At 31.9% G+C, this 23,034-nt stretch overlaps 1 protein-coding gene across 4 annotated transcripts in view; it reads left to right on the plus strand.

Moving 5' to 3' along the window:
- Positions 1-18,652, plus strand: part of LOC148621355 (uncharacterized) — a 39,949-nt gene extending 21,297 nt beyond the window's left edge. For all 4 annotated transcript variants that reach the window (XM_088575566.1, XM_088575568.1, XM_088575565.1 and 1 more), the window contains exons 9-15: positions 880-1,078; positions 5,457-5,569; positions 8,407-8,619; positions 11,136-11,370; positions 14,096-14,206; positions 16,072-16,187; positions 17,161-18,652. In XM_088575566.1, coding sequence (XP_088431692.1) covers positions 880-1,078; positions 5,457-5,569; positions 8,407-8,619; positions 11,136-11,370; positions 14,096-14,206; positions 16,072-16,187; positions 17,161-17,406 — 1,233 coding nt within the window. In that variant the 3' untranslated portion in view covers positions 17,407-18,652. The remainder of the gene's footprint in view (positions 1-879; positions 1,079-5,456; positions 5,570-8,406; positions 8,620-11,135; positions 11,371-14,095; positions 14,207-16,071; positions 16,188-17,160) is intronic.
- Positions 18,653-23,034: the final 4,382 nt, after the last annotated feature.

Below are 23,034 nucleotides of genomic sequence, written 5' to 3' on the forward strand. Positions count from 1 at the left end.
TATGGTGTACTGTTGTCTGTTTGTCTGTCCATCCGTCGTCCACACTTCGGACAAATACTCAAAAACACTTTCACTAACTTTTATGAAACTTTGGTGAATTGTTCATATCCATTGATGTAAGCTCCCTTTTGATTTGTATAAATATCAAATTTTACTTTTCAGTGTTATGAAGTGTTACTCTTTAAAAAAGGGGGGAAATGGCTAAGGAAATTTTATTCCTTGAAAAATCATTGAAAACGGACCATTTGTTATAATGATAATAAATATAAAAGGTACTTGGTAACCTTGTCAGAAAAGTGTGTTTTGAACAAGATAGAAATGTATGGGTGAAAAATCAAGACTACAAACTTAGTTAAACTTGAGGTAGCCTTGATAGTGCCAAATTTTTTGTGCATTTTTATTTACTTTTTATTTATTTTTTTTTTGGGTGGAGGGAGGTAGTTGACGGGGCTCACAGTATTTCTAGTTGATTATATAAATTCCTTAAAAGCATTAGAACTATTTAAAAGGACACAGGCATATCATGTGCATTAAGTGCAGCACTTTATTAATATGTAAGTTTCTGTAAAACACTTAGGTTTGGCATTTATCAATTAGAATGTATATTGATTGATGTCACATAAAATTTTTCAATTCCAATATGAGCCCTGTGCAGATTTGAGTGTCAAAAGTATAAGCCCGCGCGCTAGCCTTAGCTTGTCGTAAAAGTCAACTTAATAGTATTCAAAGTGTTCTGCCCACAGAGCAACTTGGTTGTGAGCCCCAGGTGGTGAAATGGGGTTCATTGAAATCATTTTTTACTTATGATAGACAGTTATGCCCGTGTCATGATTTGTTTGAATTAATTTTTCAGTTTACTGAAATGTCAACATTTTGTAGGTTAACAAGTGTTTAGCCAATGCTTTAGTACCTATGGAGGATGGGAAGAAAACCATTAGGAAAGCTGTGGCAGAAGTCCTGATCTACAAATTCTGTAACAGAAAAGAACTTTTTATATTTCCTGGCTTACAAGAAGTACCAACTCCTGGCTTACAAGAAGTACCAAAAATGCAATCTAAATGTACTGTGCTTAAGACAGGTTTGTGCAATTAAATATTAATGGGATGCTAAGGTGGATCAAGGCCCAGCACCAGGGAGAAAACCCTACTGTTTTTCAGAAAAAAATGTTGGCGGTGCCATCCTTTCTTTGGTCAGTCAGCATGCCCTTCTGTTCTTCATTTCCGATATCCCTTGGTGTTCTTTTCGGACACTTCTTTTCTATGCATTAACTTGAGTTGTGATTGACCAATTGTTCTGAAATTTTTATTTGATTTTACTTATCACTGAAGGAAGGTTACTTTTAATTTTATTTTGACATTGTGGTCACAACCGTTTCAGAAAAAGGGGCCAAAAAGGTGTTTTATTAAAACCGAAGTAGAATTTTATTTCAATTTGAATTATTCCTCTTTTATTGTATTTCTTTATTTAGTTCTGGTTAAGGAATGTATGGCAGATTTGATTTTTTTGGACTGTTTTCAAGCTACTGGAGATCAAAGTTGGGCATACCCAAATAATTCCACTTTACAATTTCTGGTAATAATTGGAAAATTATTTTTTTATGGTAATTTGATTCATCATAAAAATTCTTGCCTGTGTGTTTCAATCAGATTTCAGATATATCTCTTAATGTTTTAGAATAATAAGGAGTCAAAAGGCCACACTGGAAAAAATCTACTTTTTAAATTTTTTGTCCGATTTAATTTTTTTTTATTGGTTTCCTTATAAAAATCATGTTTTGAATTTCAATCAGTTATAAGATATCTCTTATGGTTTTCAAGTTATAAGGGGTCAAAGGGGCTGCACTGGAAAAAATTTACCTTTTAATTTTTGGTCCAATTTAAAACAAAAAATTAGATTCTCGGCAGGTGTTTCTGTTCGGGATTTGAACTGGTTCCACTTTATCGACTCTATCAGTGTAAATCTTAGTTTAGGAAGGCGCAATTTGTGTCCATCTGCAAGCAGTGTGACTGTGCTTTAAGATGAGGCTATCTGATATAGAGTTTGTTAATAAATAATGACTTGAAAGCTAAAGGAAGAGATCACAAGTTTCCGCTGTCGACAAAATGAGATTTTTTTGTGGGTTAGGGTTCATTTCTCAGGCCCTCACTAGAGCAGATTTAATCTGTAGTACTCTATTTTGTCTGGAAACTAAATAAGAATGATTTTTGTCACCGCCATTTCAATGTCAACCCATTGTATTGACTACTTCTTGTTTTAGGGGAAACAGGGGAAACCTGACCCCCCACTTGTGACTGTAACACACTTTATTTTGGCTTCAGTAGCCTTCACTGTGTACAGGTTGTAGGATGAATGTGCTTTGGTTCCTAATTTGTTCTCGTAGTACCCCGCATGTGGCAAATAATGACAAGAAATGGACAAAAATGTCCATTTTCGAGTGACAGACCCATTTTTACTCATTGGCCCACCCAGCCTCCCACCATCTCCACACCCCATCCACCCCACGGCACCCCACCCTGTGATCACCCATCTTTAATTTATATATAACAAGCAGCATCACTACCATTGTGCAACTAATTTGAATATACTTTGCATAAGTTTGCAAAATATCGAAATCTAGACTTTCATTCAGAAATGCTCAGCACGACAAGGGTTAATAAAATTTTACAACTTGATTTAAAATCATTATACAAAGTTTTGCATTGATCTTGAGGGTTATGGTCCCAACTATTTTGAAATTAGATGCCAAAAAAGGTCCGAAAGCTAGCATTTTATAAATACCCAACTCTAGTAAAAAAAGATATGGATTAAATTAATTGCACAATGGTACTGATGCTGAGATATTAATTAAATGAAAGATGAAAAACATTTGTCACTCTAATTAAGCAATTGAACAATAATAATTAAAAGAGAGTAACTTTAAGCCATCTGTGACATTTGACATATTAATCTCAGGTCTAATTCCTTAATTGCTTACCAAAATAATATAGACAAGAGGAATGAGAATTGTTTCATAAAATTTCTACAAAAATGTTAAAAATTTGTGCAATGAGTTTTGCATCTATGACAGATCTCTAAGAAACTGTACTGCTAGATCCATATTACAAAAGAAATGTTTTGATGAATTAAGAAGTAATGACCATTTACTTTATAAGTAATGTCAGGCTCCAAAATAATTAGTTTCTTCAACTTTGTATAAACCAATTATTTCTAATGTTTAATGTTGTGACCTAAGATGTTTGATCTGACTTTTCAGTGTTCAACCTTTGCGTTTTGTCAATTAGCTTTGGTATGCAATGTATTTTATAATAAAATATATTGTCAAAAATTCATTTGACCAAAAGTACATTTAATGTAAGTAAATGTACATTTTTGCACACCTGTAAATAGATACAATAACATATTCATTTACTTACATGAAATTTAAATGTTTACCTTAAAATCTTATCACTCTACACCCATTCTCCATTAAAAGAAATACATATATTATGCATTTTCCATACCACCTTTCTCAGGTAACATCTATTGAATTACTGTATGACTTTAAGTACTCTCCAAGGGTGACTGCTCAGTACCAAAGGACAAATGTTCTGGTCTATTGCATCCATCCCATTTAATAACTGTTTTATTACCTAATTTGTCAATGAGATATAATAAAGAATGGAAATGGGGAATATGTCAAAGAGACAACCATTCGACCAGGAATAGGAAATTGACCGCTCCATGTTTACGAATTGGCAGACGAGAGTCACATCTACTTTTACACACAAGATTTTTGTGTGTAAATTCCAATTCAATGAAGCGCTTAAAAAAAGTTCAACCAATCAAAAGGCTTAGATAAAGGTCATTATGGGGTCAGTGCAATAGACTCCTCAAGGAGACTACTGCACCGTGCAATATTACATCGACAGTGCAATAGATGGCCCTGTCCTGAATAAATTTTGAAAATAGAGGAAAGTATGTGTATATTTAATAAACAAGATAAAACCTTATGATTAGGTAATAACATGTTTTACAGTACACTAAAAAGAGGTATTGATCAAGGCCCCATAGCCAAGGTCAACATCTCTTTAGAGTGCTTCATAAAACAAAAAGTTGCATACACTGAGCTGCCTTTATTGTTTTATTACATTTCTTTGTAGAAATGTTCAGAAATTTCCACTCATTTAATGAATTAAGTAGCAATCCAGCTAAGGATCATGCAAAATGTGATTCATGGGTAAAAAGCCTACATAATTTTATTTTTGATATTTTGTTTGAAATGTTATAGTAAACACAAATAAACGTGGTTTTCCATATAACCTGTGCTCTTAGGAGATAAATATTATATAGAATGCACTGTAGATTTCAAAATTAAGGGAGCTAACTCTGTAAATGGCGCTCAAATACAATAGAATCTACTGTATTTTCAATGTCGATTATCTCTTAAGGGCAGGCAGATTTGAATGAATAAGTACACATTTCATAGTATAGACCCATAAAACAACTTAATTACAAAAATAAAAATATGTGGCCTTTTTTGGGGTGTATCACATTGTTTCAGATTTTGCATGATTCTTACAAAGACAGCTACTTTATTACTCTTCATGTTGATTTTTAAAACAAATATTTTGGTATACTTAATGTGGTTGAGTCAGGTATACAAGATTTTATATATATTATTAATGTCTTTTTTAAAAGGTGAACAAATTATGGTAAATATCTAATAGATATATGACCAATTAATATCTACTGTGTTTGATTATTTTGCCACAGAAAAGAATATTATAGCAAATATAAACAGCAGAAGTCAGCAGTGCAATATTGCTTTTAATTAAAATGCCAAGCATGTAGTATTATACAGTTATTAAATGGGTTGGATGCAATAGACCAGAATATTTGTCCTGAGGTACTGAGAACACTTGGTCATTCTCAGTACCAAAGGACAAATGTTCTGGTCTATTGCATCCAACCCATTTAATAACTGTTTTATTACCTAATTTGTCTATGAGATATAATAAAGAATGGAAATGGGGAATATGTCAAAGAGACAACCATTCGACCAGGAATAGGAAATTGACCGCTCCATGTTTACGAATTGGCAGATGAGAGTCACATCTACTTTTACACACAAGATTTTTGTGTGTAAATTCCAATTCAATGAAGCGCTTAAAAAAAGTTCAACCAATCAAAAGGCTTAGATAAAGGTCATTATGGGGTCAGTACAATAGACTCCTCAAGGAGACTATTGCACTGTGCAATAGTACATCGACAGTGCAATAGATGATGTCCTGAATAAATTTTGAAAATAGAGAAAAATATGTGTATATTTAATAAACAAGATAAAACTGTATTATTAGGTAGTAAAAAAAAATATCATGAATATGGATGTGTCAGAGATACAATATGTAAATTGTTTTTTAAAAATGGAATTTTTTATGATAAATTATGAAAATAGAATAATATAATGTCATCAACAGCTTCAGTGGAAGAAAAATGGCCAGATGTAGTTAATGGTACATCCAATGTAAAGAGAGCAGATATTAAACCAGCCGAAGAAAGTTTCTATCAAGAATTAGTCGAAAATGGAAAGGTTTGATATCAATGTATACTATTTCCATCTCTTTAAATGGAGAGGGCAAGAAAATGAAAAAGAAAGGTTGCTAATTCTTGACAAAGAAAACACAACCAATATTGACATTGTATGGCTTTCTATATTGCTGCTTTGAATCATCTAAAGTTTTGTTTCATATTTAGCTATGACTATTCTGTAATAGTCATAGTTTACCTTTCCTCGTTTGTCTACCCCGGACTTGACTTTTTATGAGCAACTTGACGGGTGTGTGTAGAAAAGCAGAGGACGCTTACCCTACCGGTGCACCTGGTCCATGCTCCCAGTTTTTAGTGGAGTCCGAGTTGCTCATTTACTTTTGTTACTTTGTATGTATGATTTTAGTTACTTTATGTTCTTTGTTATGTGTGTCTGTTTTCCATGTCTGGTCTTTGTCCCTGGATTATATTCTTTTGATTACCGCTATAACCTTGGTTCCCTTGATTACTCTGTAACAAAAACAATATCTTTGCAATGTAGTTAAGAGTATGATCTGGTTTCATTTTATATCACCGCAAAAAATTTACAGACATATCTTGGTATGTTGTTTTTGTTGTTTGTTTTCATGTATTAATTTGAGTATTAGTTGGTTGGTCTTTATATAATTTTATAACAAGATTTTCAAACCACAAAAGAAAGGTTTGTATTGATTATGGGGGTTATGGCCCCAAATGTTTAAGAATTTGGGGTCAAAAATGAGGCACAAAACAAGCATTTCATGGAATTTAACTATACAACTCTAGTAAAAGTATAGGAATGTCTATGATATTGTTCCTTAATAGTCAGACTTGGATTGATTTTTGGGGTAAAGAATTTAATATTTCAGAATTTAATGGCAAAAAAGGGGGCTAGAAACATGCATTTTCCTGATGTCCAGAAGATAACTTGACTATTAGTAAATGAATCTTTTTGAAGTTGTATTACAAGGTGCCATACTACAAAAAAGATTGATATTTGGGGTTGTGACTAGAACCAAGTTATAATAAGGGGCCACAAAGAGGCTAAAAACAAGTTTTTTTTCTAATTTCTTGACCATAGCTTGTTTATCTCTGGTCTTATTTTGATATTTTTCTTTTTTAAACCTCCTTGTCTACGTTTTTGATCTGATTTCAGAATCTTTTACAGTTTTCAAATCATTAGGGCCAAAGTGGGTCTCCCCCAAAATATCGTCTTTTCTATTTTTTGTGTGATTTTGAAGATTTTTGTTTATTAGATTCCCTATGAAGATCCCCCTCCCTGAATTACTCAGTCAGATTTCAGATATTTTTTTCTTTTTTTGAGGTTCAAAGGGGACCATGCCCAAAAAATTAGACTGTTTTAAATTTTGATATGATATTGCAATTTTTCTTTTATTGGATTTCATATGAAATCTCAACCTGAATACAAGAGCTTTAAGAAGTACACTTACCAAATTAACCCTATCATTTACTAATTTTAGATAATGAGGTACAAAGTGATTCATGAACCCACCTAGATGGGCACCTTTATACTTGAATTGAATTTCAAAACATTGTGCAATATTTTGTCCAAATGAGTTGTCGTGTTCATAATGAACTGTAAGTCCCTGTGTTTTGTGTGTCAAAAATTGATGATGTGTTCACCCTTGCCTCAAGTAATTATAGTTTAACTGGCTGCTTTCATATCATACTGCGCTCGACAAAGCTTTTAATACTATTGAGTATTTCCTGAAAAATTCATTTCAATTAAGGAATATTAAATAATGTGAGGTCTGGAAATTGAATTATTTTATGCAACTGCAAAATTTTTGGATGTATATTTGTATCATGCTGTCGTTATTGGCTGCACCATCTTGATAGTCTGTAGACACTTCATGTGTGGACAATAACTTGAGCATAAGTTTAAAGATCTCTTTGAAGTTATACCACAAGGTGCCATAAAAAAGAAGGTTGTATGGGATTGATTTTAGTATTTTTACTTGCCCAGTTTAGGAATTGGGGCAAAAAAAGGGACCAGAAACAAGCATTTTTATGATGTCCAGACTATGAATTGAGTAAAATTCAATGGATTTCTTTGAAATTGTATCACAGAGTGTTGATCATAACACCAAAGGAAGACTGTAATTGATTTTGGAGGTTATGACCTGCACCATTTAAGAGTGAGGAGTCAAAAACTATGGCAATTCTTGTCAAATTCTTTTCCTGTGTCAAGTATTTAATTGCAATCGAATTTCAGAGCTTCATCAAGCTTGAATGGTGTGTCCGTACTTGACCACAGTGTTCAACCTCTGTGGTTGATTAAGCTGTACACTGTGAAGCATTTTATTAATTTTTTTATGAAGACCAAGGAGACATTCCAAGTATCAGATATACATGTAGCACTGAATGTGTATACAATACCAGGTTTTTAAATGTCTTTAAACTTGTAAAACAAGAATTTGTTATTTTTTTTTTGTCAATTTAAAATGAAGATTCACTATAAAAAACAAAATCAAGACGATCACCATATAAAGGGGCTAGCAAACTTCAACTTATTTTTTACACATGCAGATATTGTCATTAAACACTTGGCCAATTGAAAAGAAACGCCCTTTAATTCTAGAGGAGTGTCATTCATACATTAATGCAGTAATACCCAGTTTGCACATATGTTGCCAATTTCTCAATTCACACATTGTTCTGCTTAAAAAACCCATGGCAACTTCCATGAGTTGATAGGCCATGCCTATGAAGTGATAGAAATTTCTTTAAAAATCTTTGTTTCTTGTTCAGTTTGCTATTGATCAGACTTCAGCAGTTTTTTTTATACTCTGGAAAAGAATTCCATAAAGGTATAGTATAATTTCATCTTATATATTTCAGCCATTTTATCAAATGAAAGGTGCAAAGAAGGGAAAGTTAATTGTTATATTAAATGTACATTGCCCATGTAACCAGAACCTGGAAACCGAGAACAAAAGACGTGAGAAGTGCAGGGAGCATGTAGATTTTGATAGCGCAAATATTACCAACTTTTTTAAAGTTGTAAAGTTTGAATTCAAAGGGAATGACTTATTGAAAAATGAATCAAAACAGGTATGCTATTCATTTAGAAACACTTGTAAGCAATTACTCTTACCCGTATTCTTGATTTATATGTGAATGGATTGACTTGATTAGATGTCTGAAAAATATTTTTTGCTTCTATTTTGACTTGAATAATGAATTTAATTAGGTCTATAAAGCTTTTTTAGTCTACTATAATGATTTTTAGGATTTTTATAATTTCTATTAAAGGGAATTAGTGATTGTTTTGCCATCCATGTTAGAGTTATTGCCCTTGAAAGGCAAAAAATGATGGTTTTTGCAGTTTTCAGCCAATGTCTTGAAAACTTTAATAGATAGAAAAAAAATTTCAGTTGATGAAATGATCCTTATGATAAGGCCTACAAACGTCTTTTTTTGTATTGGACCAATCCTTGTTAGAGATATTGCCATTGAAAGCCGAAAAAATGACAGTTGAATACTAAAATTGTAATGTAATGCAACTAATAATAATGGGCCATTAATATTAAAGTTTTATTTACTTAATTAGAGTAGTAAGTTACATGTTTTGTTCTATCAAATTTTATGTATTTTTTAGCTCAGGTGGCTGAAAGGCAATGTGAGCTATTGCCATCACCATGTGTCTGTCATCCATCTACGTTGTCGATATCTCTTGATGTTGTTTTCGATTATTTTTTTCAAATATCTTTTCCTCAGAAACTACTTGATAGAATGTAACCAAACTTTACATGAATATTCCGAAGGGAATTTTAACATCACTATGTGTCTATTGTCGTTGTCAATGTCTGTTGTCCTCTTTGTCTATTAGCTTTTTCGAATATTTTCTCCTTTAAAACTACTTGATACAATGTAACCAAACTTTGCATGAATATTCCTTAGAGAATTTTAAGAATCCATGTGTGGGGATTTTTGATCTGGCAAAAACATGGCTGCTGTTACTAAAAATAGACTATAGGGTTTAACATGCAGAATTTTAGAAATAACAATAAGAGTTGCGTTATGCTAAAATCTGGCCAAGGAAAATTGTTCAGCATGATTGGATTACCTAAGCCAAAATTTTCAGAAAGATCTGTTGATGAATAAATGAGTTAGGGGTCCTGAAATGGATTTTTTTCCCCCCAATTTTACATTTCTAAATTTGAAAATCTTCTACTCTAAAATTACTGGATGGATTGAAACAAAACTTAGCATAAAAGTTTCATAGAAAAACATGGCCAACATTACTAAAAATAGACCATAGGGGTCAAATTGCATAATTTTGCATATAACTCCAATACAGTTGGTTTAGCTAAAACTGTCAGGGTGTAAAATATTGTTCAACATGATGAGTTGGACCATGTCAAAATTTTCAGAAAGAACCATTGATGGATGAATGAGTTATGGGTCTTGAAATGGATTTTTTTCCAGAATTTTTGTTTCCAACTTTGAAAATTTTTTTCTCCTAAACTTCACAATGGATTGTAACCAAACTTGGCATGAATAAACTTTACAATATCCTGATTAGTATATGTGTGGGGATTACTGATATGGCAAAAAACATGGTTAATGATATTAAAAATAGACCATAGGGGGTCAAATTGAAGAGTTTTGGAAATAACTTATAAACAAATTCGTACAAGGTAAAATTGATCAGCATTGTGAGACCCACCTTTGCCAAAATTTTCCTAAAGGTCTGTTGTGACCAATGTCGGAGTCATTGCCCTTGAAGAGTAAAAAAATGATAATGAATGATTTTTGTTATGATATGAAAACCAGGAAGACAACTAAGTTGCTCTCTATTGATTAAATGACTCTTGTGACAATAGTACAGTAAGGTCAAGAGTCCAGCTTTAGAAAGCTAAAGACTTTTTTGACTAGGTGAGCCATTCAGGCTCTCTAGAGCCTCTAGTTTTATGCTGGCAACTCTTTTTTTTTTAAATCTCTTCTGAGTAAGGATTAGGCATTAAAACTGCTCAAACATTGGTAATGTGCATATGTCCAGGACCTGAAATGAATATATGGATAAAATAGAAATGTCTGCATTATTTTATGCGGGCTCCTTGAAACGTAACATGCTGATTAAAAAATTAAAACAATGTGTAACAATCTTTATCAAGGTGATTCTTTAATCAGATAAATAATCATTTGTTAATTACTTTTATAGTAAATTAAATTGAATTCAAATCTAATTAACGGTAGTTGAATTATACTTAAAAAAGTCATTAATTTATTCATAACATTTACTTCATTTAAACTGGTTTGAAAGATGGGCAGATTGTGTCCTTTTGAAAATTCTTGAAGTATCAAGTTTTACTCTATTACAGTCCCTGAACCGATCCGTGCAACGGTTTGATGGATCGAGGACCGTTGACTGATTGAACGCTGACTGATCGATGACTGATGACCAGTGACCGATCTGATCGCAGTTTTGTTATGTAAAATGACAAATGATTTGTTAAAATAAAACAATAAAACAAATGTAAAATAAAAGTATAGATTGGTGTTCAAATTTATTGCATAATATTTTGTATTTGCTTATAATGATCATGACTTCTTAATGTTTGTAGAAGGTCCTGCAGTATTTAAAGGATAAAATGTCTGCCATTGATGGTGATACAGCTAATAGCTATGACAGTTTAGCAGTGATGGTGCTCTCTGGGAAGTTTGACAGTGAAGCAATGAAAATATATGATAAGGATGGAGTAGAGGTGCCAAGGGAGGAAATTCAGGAAATTATCTGTAGCTCAAATCAATTGAAAGGAAAACCAAAAATGTTGATAATTCAGACCTATAATTTTAAAGGTATAATCAGTGCATGTTGTCTTAATAAATTGGTCAATACACTGGTGCAACTATGACAAATCAGTCTTGATTATGATGTTCAGTCTGTATGCTCATTCTGTAGGTGTTAACCTTGCCAATTCTAAAGAGAAAAATATTCTGTTTGAAATTTTTCCAAGGCAGGAGATTTCTTGTTGCATGTTTTTTTTTTTTTTTTTTTAACTTTTTTAGCTCAAAATTCATATAAGACAGGATGCAAATGTTTTAGGTAAGGTTTAGAGAAAATTGAAGATATTTCCACTAAAAATTGTGCATAATAGAGGTGCAGTTCTGCGAGATCCTCAAGGATAGTCAAGTTTATAAAAACCTAAATTATTATATCTAAATTCTAAAGTATGTGGGTGTCAGGGACATTAATTTTTGTTAGATGTTGATATACATTTTTATACATGTAAATAATTGAAGCTTCTATTTCCTGTTTAAGCCATAGTTTTATATATTTTTTTTTTTTTTTTATAAAAACCATAGATAGAGAGATGAAAGAAAAATCAACTGCAGTTGCTTTATTGATTTATTTTCAAGACCACCCTTGACAAGAACAAAAAATATTGTTTTTTTTTTTTTTTTTTTTATTTTAATAGGATGTCTAACAATTGACATATGTAACCATTGTAACAAATCAGGTTTTTTTTTTACCAGTTTTGAATTTGGAAAACAATGTATAACAATTTACCATATCAGAAATATCATAAGCCCAGATTATTTAATGCAGTTAGAAACTATAAATACCAATTTTTTTTTCTACAAATGCACTGGGTTGGGGAAAAAATCAATTTCATTTTTTTTGTTCAATGAGGCAAAATTTAGGGTAGGAGGGTTTGTGAAAAAAAAACATTTAAAAATGCCATACTATACATCTATTTGTTTCTATTGTATAGCCTTGGTAGAAATAATTTTGAGTCAGCATGCTGATGATACTGTATGTGTCACTTTATTTTCCATCAGGAATTAACTTTCTGTTTACTGACAATTTCATTTGAATGTCAGGAAAAGGTTGGACATTGGAGAAGATTTTTTTTATGGATATCTTAAAATTTCTAAATTTATCTGAATGATTAAAAATAAGACTTGAAATTTGTGAAAATTTACAGAGGTCAATGATTAATAATTAGTACTTGTATTAGAGGACATTTTAAATCTTAGTAATGGAATTATCATACAATTAAGGAATGTCTCTAATTTATGAACAGGTTATAGGAAAAAAAAAACCTGGTTTGCCGCAGTTTACATTTATAAACAGTGAAACAGTTTATAAAAAGTGTAAACTGGCCCGTGCCAGGATATCAAGTATTACTTGTTCAAAATTTAAAAACATTCCTTACAATTTAAATTCTACTGAATTAAAATCAAAATATTGAGATTTAGTAGGTTATTAAAATGTTTTCTTTTGCTTTGGGATTATTTTAATTGCAGAGTGCAGACCAATCGTTTTAAATAATGCCACAGTACCAAAGCAAGTTATACAAAATAACTTGCATTGCACAGAGATGAAGAATAACCAATCAGGAAGCTTGTTACAGATCAAATTAAATTTTATGATTATAATATATGAGTTTAGGCTTTGCCTTTCAGGCGCAGAGCTATTTATAGCATGTGTCAAGAACAGCTGTAATTGGTTGAGGTCATCACCAAGGTCCACAACAAATATTTGAGGTCCAAATTGGCTTGTCTGAGGATATAATACAGAGCCAATATAAAAAACAACCTCATTCAACTAAACCCTTAGAAACCAGTTTTAAACAAAGAAAAAAACAAAATTAATATGTTATTCCATGTTAAAACTGCTAGAATTTCCAATTCCTTACATAAAACTCTAGCAATTATACATCTCTATATATAATTCCTAGGTAAATCAAAATTGTCAAAATAGTCAAATTTTGTAGTTAAACAACAGAATCAAAAGTCACTGGCAGTGAAAAATCTTTGTTGAACCTTGTCTTATTGGGTCTGTTTTTCTGTATTGATACTAGCTGTAGTAGGCCTTTTTTCTGTATGGGTCCTGTTTTTCTGTAGTAGGCCTTTTTTCTGTATGGGTCCTGTTTTTCTGTATTAAACCTAATCTGTATTTGTCCAGTTATATATATATATATAACTCTTCTCGACCACATTCCATTGACTGGTTTATTAATTTTGAACATGCTCTATTGTCCACTTATTTAATATTTTACTGCATAATGCACCAATATGTACCCTTCCAGTATACCATGCAGTTCACAGGTCCAAGATGTTGGTCAAGTCATAGTTGCTTTTTTAAAAATACCTTTTCATCTCCGGTATTCAAAATTTAAGGCAGGGCTGCCACTAAATTAGTCAGCATCTGAAAAGTAAGCAGAAGGTTATTTCTTCCTGCACTATATTTTTGCCCTTTTCCATTGTCTGTCACATGTTGTAAGTGCAACTTCTAAAAAGCTACTGTACCAAATTTCATGCAACTTTGTAAGTGATTAGGTGGTGATAGGTAGATGTGAATATTACTGGATATTTATGATCCACATAATGTTTTAGGAGTTACACCCTTTTGAACTTTGGAAAAAGGAGGAGGAGGAAACATTTGGTTTTTTTAGGCTAAAATAAACTTTAATTTTTTCTTATATGATTAGTTTCGAATGATGTGTTGTAACAATTTCAGTATTCTTAGCAATGCACTTTATGCAACCTTTATATTCTAATGCTATTGATTTTACAGAAAAAGTAGTTGTTGACAGTGTGGATTCCAGAGATGCAAATGACACAATTCAAATAAGAGGAGAATCCAATTCTAAGGATCTCTTTGTGGTCTCAAGTTTTCTAACAAATGGTTTGTATTTTGTATTGGTAGAATAAAGTGATACATTTTAGTTGAAATCGTATCATTAAAGAAAAATGAATTAAAAATATATCAACCGTTATATCACTATCTTCCATTGTTGCAATGAAGATATTCAGGTCGCCTTATAAAATTCGTAAAATTGTTTTTCACTTAAGTTTGCATTGTTCGAATTAATTTACATAGTCATAATTTTTTTGTCGTCAAATCTACGATTGCTTCTATTCAAACCTATATATCATCTTTGGTATTCATTATTCCTTCCCCACCTGCCCTTGGAACATAGAAATTTTTTTACCCAATGTTTTTATCTTGAATTTCCGAGGAAAAAACGTGATTACCACTTAACAAAAAAAAAATAGTTTAATGAGATTTTGTGAAATATATGATGCTATGAAATCGTGATGGAGGGATTAGTATAGGATTTTTCCTGTAGGAATAAAAAAAATAAATTTTCAGTCTTTTGAATATTTGCTTTGATCAACTTCAGACATATCACAAGAAAGACAACTCTTCTTTGAAAATTTAAATACTAAAATAACCACTGTGATCCCTTCTACCCTTATGTTTGAAAAGTTAGGTTGTTTATGTAGAAAAAAATAAAAATCATTTGAGTGCTTTACAAAAGTTAGAGGCCCTTTTTTGGAATATCTTGATCCACCACTAACATTTTTATCAACATTTGGATCATGCATTCATTGTGAAAAGTATGCCTGCTGACAGTGAAAACAAGGGTACATGATTGTACTTCAGTACAGCTCTGCCTTAAACCGGGCAGATGCTTATAATGGTAAATTCATGCATTTCTTAATCCCAAATATTTTTTTATTGAAAATCCTTCTGTAGGCCCCATAGAAACTGTATTAGGAAATATAAGTGCAAATTAAAGTAGTCCACTGGAGATATTAAAACTTAAAAATTTAGTTATGTTCTACTACAGATAAACTACGGGAAATTTTCCCGCCAGAATTTTCTCCACTTTGACCAGTCAAAAAATATTTCAAGATAAATAGGAAATCCCAAATATTTATGATTGGAAATCTTTCAGCAGGCCTTATAGAAATTGTATTGAAAATAAAAGTTGCCCACAGAAGATATTAACAGTTAAATTGTGGTTGTGTTGTACTACAGTAAAACTACGGGAATGCTTCCTGTCAGAATTTTTGCACTATAATCAGTCAAAAAATATTTCACGAGAAGTAGCAGATCCAAGGGAATGACCATACGAGAGGTTGTTTTTTCGACATAACAAATGAATTTATACAGTTATATTGATTTTCTCAAGATGTTATAAATCACCCCTTGCCTGGTTTTTAGGCAGAACCATACTTAAATCATATTAAAGCAGAGTCCAAAATTGAATATTCAAATACAAACACTAAGCCTAGACACACAGACAGAAAAGCAGTTATTTTACTTAAGTAAAATGAAAGCACAAAAAGAGTGAGAGTAATTGAATTATTTGGAATGGACTTGTACTATCTTTATGTCAAGATAATCCATGTAACATTCCAGATGTCAACATAATTCTATTCTCATTTTCTGTGTGATGTCATAGTTCAATAAGATTGGATAGTAAAGAAATTTAAATGGCACAGAAGTGGAACTACCAAGTCCATCTGTTGAGATGGAAAAATCATTATTTAGAATGCTCTGGATTATCTACTCTAAAGACCATTAAAAAGGGGATTTTTTTTTATTACCTATAATATGTCACCTCGCTACACCTTCTAGACCTTCGGATGTTCGGAAAGGAGAATTCTTTTATTATGTAAAATGACTACCAATAAGGTATTTTGTGGAGCAAAAGTGTAGTATCGAGTTAAATTTATATTGTTTAAAAACTTTATTTGTAGAGGATGGTCCTTGGATGGTTGGAAAGAATACTCATGGATCATATTTCATTCAAGGCCTTATACATATTATGAAGAAGTCAGCATGTAAAGCCTCCTTTATTGAACTCATGAGAGAGGTAGGTTATATTTGTAATCCATCTATCCTTAATTTGTAAGTAAGATTTTCATTTCCTGCTAGAGTTGAGGGCAAAGGTGAATATATATTGATATTTTAAAACTAAACACTACCATTACAGTTATACTTCAAGTAGGATTTTTTTTCATCATAATTTAACAAAACTTTAATGTGAGTTATTAATAAATAAACATTTCTTGTCAAACTGGTAAAAATCAATTCTAGATATTACAGGTTATTATAAACTTATTGTCAGACTGAATTTGGGCTCTCAGGGTTACTACATGTACTAAGGTCAAAGGTTAAACTTGTATTGATTACTATTATGAGGACTTTGTCCTCTATAATTTGCCTACTTCTTGATTCATGGACTTATGTTCTGTATCTTTGATTATCCACCCGTCTGTTAGCACATTCATCATCAATTTTTAAAAACTTCAAAGGGATTGTAAATTTTTGTAGAACGTTTTTGTTAGGAGAGATACTGGCTTTCATTTTGGTCATATATAGATACTGGATTATTTAATTTTACCAAAAAGGGGGAAGAGATGTATTACATTCTTTAGTTCATGTTTTAACAGACTAAAATAATGAACTTCCTCATTTATTTTTATGTTGTCAAGTAGGCAAGACCCTGAACTGTTAAAAGTCAATTAGTCCACTTATAAAAATAGTGATTTAAGGAAATTCAAAATTTAAGATTCAAAATTTAACAGTTAAGTACATTGTATTTTTCTAGTAAAGGTAAACTGATAGCCAATAATGTAATGTTTACAAACACAATGTTATCATGATATCGCTTTGGCACAAATCAGTTATAGCTTGGTTGTTAATTGCTCATGCTTACAAGACGTCATTCGATTTGAAAGTTTTTTTCTACATTGAAATATTTTTAAACAATGCATTAATATACATAGTTTTGTCAGCAGCCATTTCTTCTGCAGTAAATCAGATGTCTTTGATTATCATTACAGCTGAACAACCTTCTTGCAAAAGTATGTCTTGTAAACAAACAAGGAGAAGAAACAAGGCAAAAGGTGGCTGAAGTTGCCATTTTAGAACATTCTGAGAAGGAGCTGTATTTGTTTCCATTACTAGAGTCAACAAAGACTACAGAAATAGAACTGCCTGGGGGCAAGGCACTAGAATTGCCAAGCAATATGTCATTCTCATCTTCCTTAACAGGCAAACCAGTCAGCCAACCATCCATAGACAATTGATATTCAACCTGTACAAGTAGATTGTGTTCCATACATTGATTTTGAAAGATTGACTGTAAAGTTGTAATAGTAGACAAATTACAGAAAAAATATGAAATTCCTTATATTAGGACAAGATTTCACATTCAATGGAAGTTTTTTCTTTCAGAAGAATTGTTATTTATTGTTAAATGTATTGAGCAAAGCTATAAAATGTAAATATTCATAGTAGATCTTCTGAAATTAGCAATAATCATATACCTGTTTGTTTTTCTCTGTTGTCATATTTAATACACCTGTAAACTCTGTGTATTAAACTAGTATACAGGGGAGCAATAAAACTTATTGTTGACACATATTTATGATTGAGATTGAGAGTCTGTGATTTCAATGTACATTGTATTTGTATGCTTGTGAAATGTTTACTCATTTACTTTTTAATTTCTTTTATATGTATTTACTAGTAAAATGAGTAAGTTAGAACTAGGTTCATTGACATGACATAAATTTAATTTCCACTAGAATCTTGGTTCCTTACATTACTCTTTAGAAGACCACATACTGTTCCTTCAAATGATTTAATGAAGTTGTTATTGTTGTCTTTAGACATTGCCTGAGTATAAGTAAATTGATCTCTTAGAAATTGTACTTCCTGGTTTCGAAAAACACTGGAAAGTCATGTTTAATTTAATGACTAATGTTCTAAACCATTTAGGAAATACAGGGCCAGAAAAGTAGCCCCTAATACATTTACAGTTTTCAGGCAGTAAGATATTTATCAGTGAATAGATGTTTTGGAATGTTGCCACAAAATTTCACTCCTGAAGAAAGGATGGAATGGCCCTTTAGAGGGAGCGCTTTAGAGGGGTTTTTAAATATGGTGGTTTTGACATACAATTTTGATTTTTGACCGGTTTATAAATAATTATCGTTCACCTGTTGTTTTTTAAAAGAAAAGATGTTGGTATTTATACAGAATTTACTCGTCTTAATGTGGCTTTTAATTGGTCTTTGTACAGAATATCAACTTCCAGTAGAACAAAAGCCATACTAAGATCAGTAACTTCTGTATAAAGACCAGTATCTTTTGAAAGATGATTCTCTATACAGTATTTAAACACATAAGTTACATTTATAAAGGAGTCATAAAATGGATACATTCATATTTATCCTGTATAAAGTCCTCTGACAGTCAAATTATCGATTTGTTAGTAAAGTTTCTGGTTCTCTTGTCTTAATTTACAATACACTATGTTCTGTAAGCTTCTGTACTTCTTTAGTATTCTGTACTAATTAAGTATTAAGTAAGAATTGCGATCAATTGTCTTGACATTATTGTTTTTCAATAATACATTTTTTTCTGATTGGCTTCTGACAATAATTGATTCCGTTTGTGGATAAATGTTGATGTCTTTTTGTTCACAAGAAACCATATTTGAATCACTTTTCGCGTATTTGAGTAATGCAAACTTAGATGAAGTCAGCGAAGAGTAGAATTGCAGATAATCCATGTCGTTGTTCCGAAGTGGGACGTACGGGCTTAAGTATGTTTTATATTTTGGGGTCTTACCAAAGGCTATTCTTGAACCGTTTTCTAGCGTTCTGTTGGCTTGCAACAAATTCACGTCGTCTTTGCATCGTTGTTTCGGTTGACAAAATGTTTTCTTTTCACCCTCCGTTAACCACGCCCTTGTAGAGTAACACAGTCCATCTTCGTCATACCTTTTTGGATGAACTTTAGATACATGTTGCTGATCTTCTTCGCTGTTTGAAATACTTGGTATTGTGACTGTTTTATTACTACATTTTTTTTTACGCGACCGATCAGCGGTCATTGATGTATTGGATTATGTGATGTAACATTCCCTTTAATTAAATGGCGAACTATTGTTTCTGGAGCTAGGTTTTCTGTATCATTTTCACTTGCATAGTCATTATGTATCATTTCTGTTTCGTCTATTAAGTCATTGGACATTTATTACTAAGTGTTATTTAAGAAAGCCACGCCAATTTTTATTTACTCATTACTGCATATAATATCCTCAAGCATTCCCGTCGTTCTCATATCATAGTGCTGTTATATTTTCTGATTACGTGGAAAACTAAATTCAAATAAAAGATCAGACCCACTTAAGCGAAAGGTATCTGGCTGGAGATGCCTGCATATTCAATGGAAATTGCACGTCTGTTGAAGCAAGCTCACGAGCTAACTTACATAGACCACGTCAACTCCATTGAAATAAGTAAGCAATAAATCACTCTCTTACTCTATGAAGTTGCATCATTTGATATATTTTGCATCTAGAAGATGTATACAAATATAGAAAAGAAACAAATCAAAATTGTTAGCCGCTAATTTGCTTTGTAAATGTAATCAAGGCATATGTAGACTTTTAGGCCTCGTGAGAAGAGTTGTGTTACTACAAGATGAAAGTCATCACTACAACAGCTTTATTGTCGTCTTTAAGAACATGTGGATCATTATGGTGTATTCATATGGACAATGGGAAGCGGTTTGTTCACCTTGTCATAGATATCCTTTCCTCTTTCATCTTCCGAAAAGGTAATATTTTATGATCTTCTCGGCAGGTATTTCTAAAAAAGTAGAGGACGCTTACACTACTGATATACTGGTCAATGCTCCCAATTATCAATGGAGTCTCAGGGGCTTTTTTCCTTTGTTCTTTCTTAGTAAGTCGCTAATATTGTTAGCGACTACCTGCACTCATAATTCGTAATTTCAGTACTTGATATTCGCATATGAGTTGCATAATTATATATTTATACTCCACTTAATGCAGCAGATCTATGCCGCATTTATCGCCATAGCGTCATAGTTCTTGCTTCAAACGAGATAAAAATGTACCTCTTAAATATCATACCCGTGTGTTCTGCGTGTGTTTCTTGCTTGTATGAGAACGGGAAGTTAACATGAAATGGTCGGTTAGCGTTGAACATTACCCAGTTTCTGATTGAAGCACAGGGGTTCGTTACAAACTATTATAAGTCATATACATTAGCACGACCTCGATATCTATGAATATTCATTATCAGTTATTTAATTTGGTTCTTAATCTGAATCCCTGGTCAATATCAGAAGCGACCCAAAGGTCGATACAACGTACCTCTTTTAAAACAATATCGTACACATGTTTGTGTGCGTGTTTTTGCTTGTGAACGGGAACGGGAAATTTACATTAAAAGATGAAATGATCAGTTAGCATTGATTTTATGTAGTATTACACAGGTTCTGATTCAAAGAGTAATCAAGGGATGCAAGATTCTAGCGGACATTGAAAACAGGCAAACACAACAAAGAACATAACGTAACTAAAATAATACTAGTACATACATATACAAATTGGCTCGTTACAATTGACTATATATATGTCATATACATATTACCAGGACCCGGTATCTGTAAAATTCATTGCTTGTTGTTTAATCTTGTCCTAGGTAATAGAAAACATTTGGGCCGTAACGGTTACGAAAGAGAACGCAATCATATCAAGGGAACCAAGATCTATGTCCGCTGGACTATATTCTTTTGAACAACGCTCAAATCATGGAACCGTTTATTACTCTTTTAAGAACTACATTGTGGACTTGAAGCAACGCAATAAATTAACTTAATCATACGGCTGTTTGATTGAAAATCTTATTTATTTTCATATTTGAGCACTGACCATTCAAATGTACATTTTTCGTATTTTAAATTTAAGTAATTTCTACTACAATATGATTAGTACATGTATGTCACTTGGGGTCTATACAAAGCTAAATAACAATATGGATACGCACCGTTATTGTCTGCTTTGTCACCTGGACTTTTATCATCTGAAAATATAGCACAAAGTAATGCATAAGGATACAAAACAAATTCTTGATTGTAAGTTGGCTTATTTAAATCCATAATTGATATGTACAGCATATTCTTCTTATACACTATCTTCTGAATTAATTCCGATTGCTAAAATAAAAAAAAAAAAGAATGACTGTATCTGCCACTGTTTTCATCCTTTCTCCTATTGTATTTTGTGACATTAATCGAAGTTTGTGAAAACAAATTGTTTGTATGAATGAACATTAAAACTACTAGTATATGAATTATACTAATATTTAAAGAAGATTATGTAAGAAATTAAATCACCATTTCAGTGTACTCAAAATGCACAAAAGTATGTAAATTATTTTTTAGAATAAAACGTAAGTTTGCTTTACTGTATGTTGTTGTGCTGATTTTACCCAGTGTTGATTGTGTGGATTCTGTTTTCAGTATATTTGTATCATCTGTCAAATCTGTTAAATCTACAAACCAATCTATTCAATGATAAGGCCATAATGATTGAATATAGAAACTTTATAGATCAAACGGAGATATGCTAACGTCAGTATGACAGTAAATTGTTGAAATCAAAAGTTACTATCTATTTGATCCAGGTAACAAGAACCGTATGCAGTCTTACACATTGTCCCTACAATCATTGCACAAGGGCTTTTAACGGGTAATTTTCCCATTTAAAGCATCTGATAACCAACTGATATCCTACAAATCTATATATGACAACTATACATAATCATCAAAGTACATTGACCGCTTTACAACGCATTGCGTTTGTTTGTAATACTAGTTAACACACACATATATATAAACAGACAGCAATTATAAACATTTCAACATTTCCTCCTAAAAGTTGTTTGTTTTACCCTTAATGAGATTCTAAGAGAAAATACATAGTTTAGGTCTAACAGAACTGGAAGAAAATTCAGAAGCAATGGTGTTGAGTTAAAACACTTAGCTTTTATTGAGACTGAGGTGTATTTTTAATCCAACAAGACAAACATTGGATTTCACATTCAAACATAATTGAATGTAATGACGCGATAATCTTTTATAAAATAAATATTTAAGTACAACGTAAAATATAACTTTCATAACACTAATTTGAATTTACTAACTTTGTTTCAGAACATGAAACGGTATGTCATATATAATATGCAGGTTTGCTGAACGGACTTTCTATCGTAGGTCATCATAAATCAGTTGAAGGTTTGCTCGTGTTATTGTGTGATATATCCTATACCATTATATATACAGTGTATGCAAGTACAATTCATTTCAGTTTAGTTTGTGCTGAAATCGTTTAGAATTGAAATAAATGACATAATAACTGATTACTTTTTACTGAATTACTCACACGAACTCATCCATTTACGAATCTTTGTACTCATGCTCGTGGTTTGCATTATGGACAAAATCCCTAGGATAAATAAAAAATTATTATTTGTCCCATGTCACATTCAATAGTCACATAGGTATAAGCATAATAAGCATAACCTGTCATATATCACACGTTACCTAGTTTTGTTGTTTGCATTTCAACAGAACCATTAACCTGCATGTCACAAATGAAAGTAACATTGTCCGTTGCCATCGCATTGGAAATCAAAAGATGTATATACATCTATTACATTTTTCAAATCACTCAGAATGCGTATGATTGTGGTTAAAAAAAGTAAAAGCATGTTATTAGTGCCACAATAAAATTACCATACTTTTACTGCTTGAAAACAAAATAAATATCGGCTTGTCAACAAATTGTTTGGAAAAATTTAACAATTAGAGCTTCAATCATTACAATTTGAAAT

Source organism: Perna viridis, chromosome 3 (assembly GCF_037379345.1).
Source record: "Perna viridis isolate PV_CMFRI_1.1 ecotype Kerala chromosome 3, ASM3737934v1, whole genome shotgun sequence".
Lineage (NCBI taxonomy): Eukaryota > Metazoa > Mollusca > Bivalvia > Mytilida > Mytilidae > Perna > Perna viridis.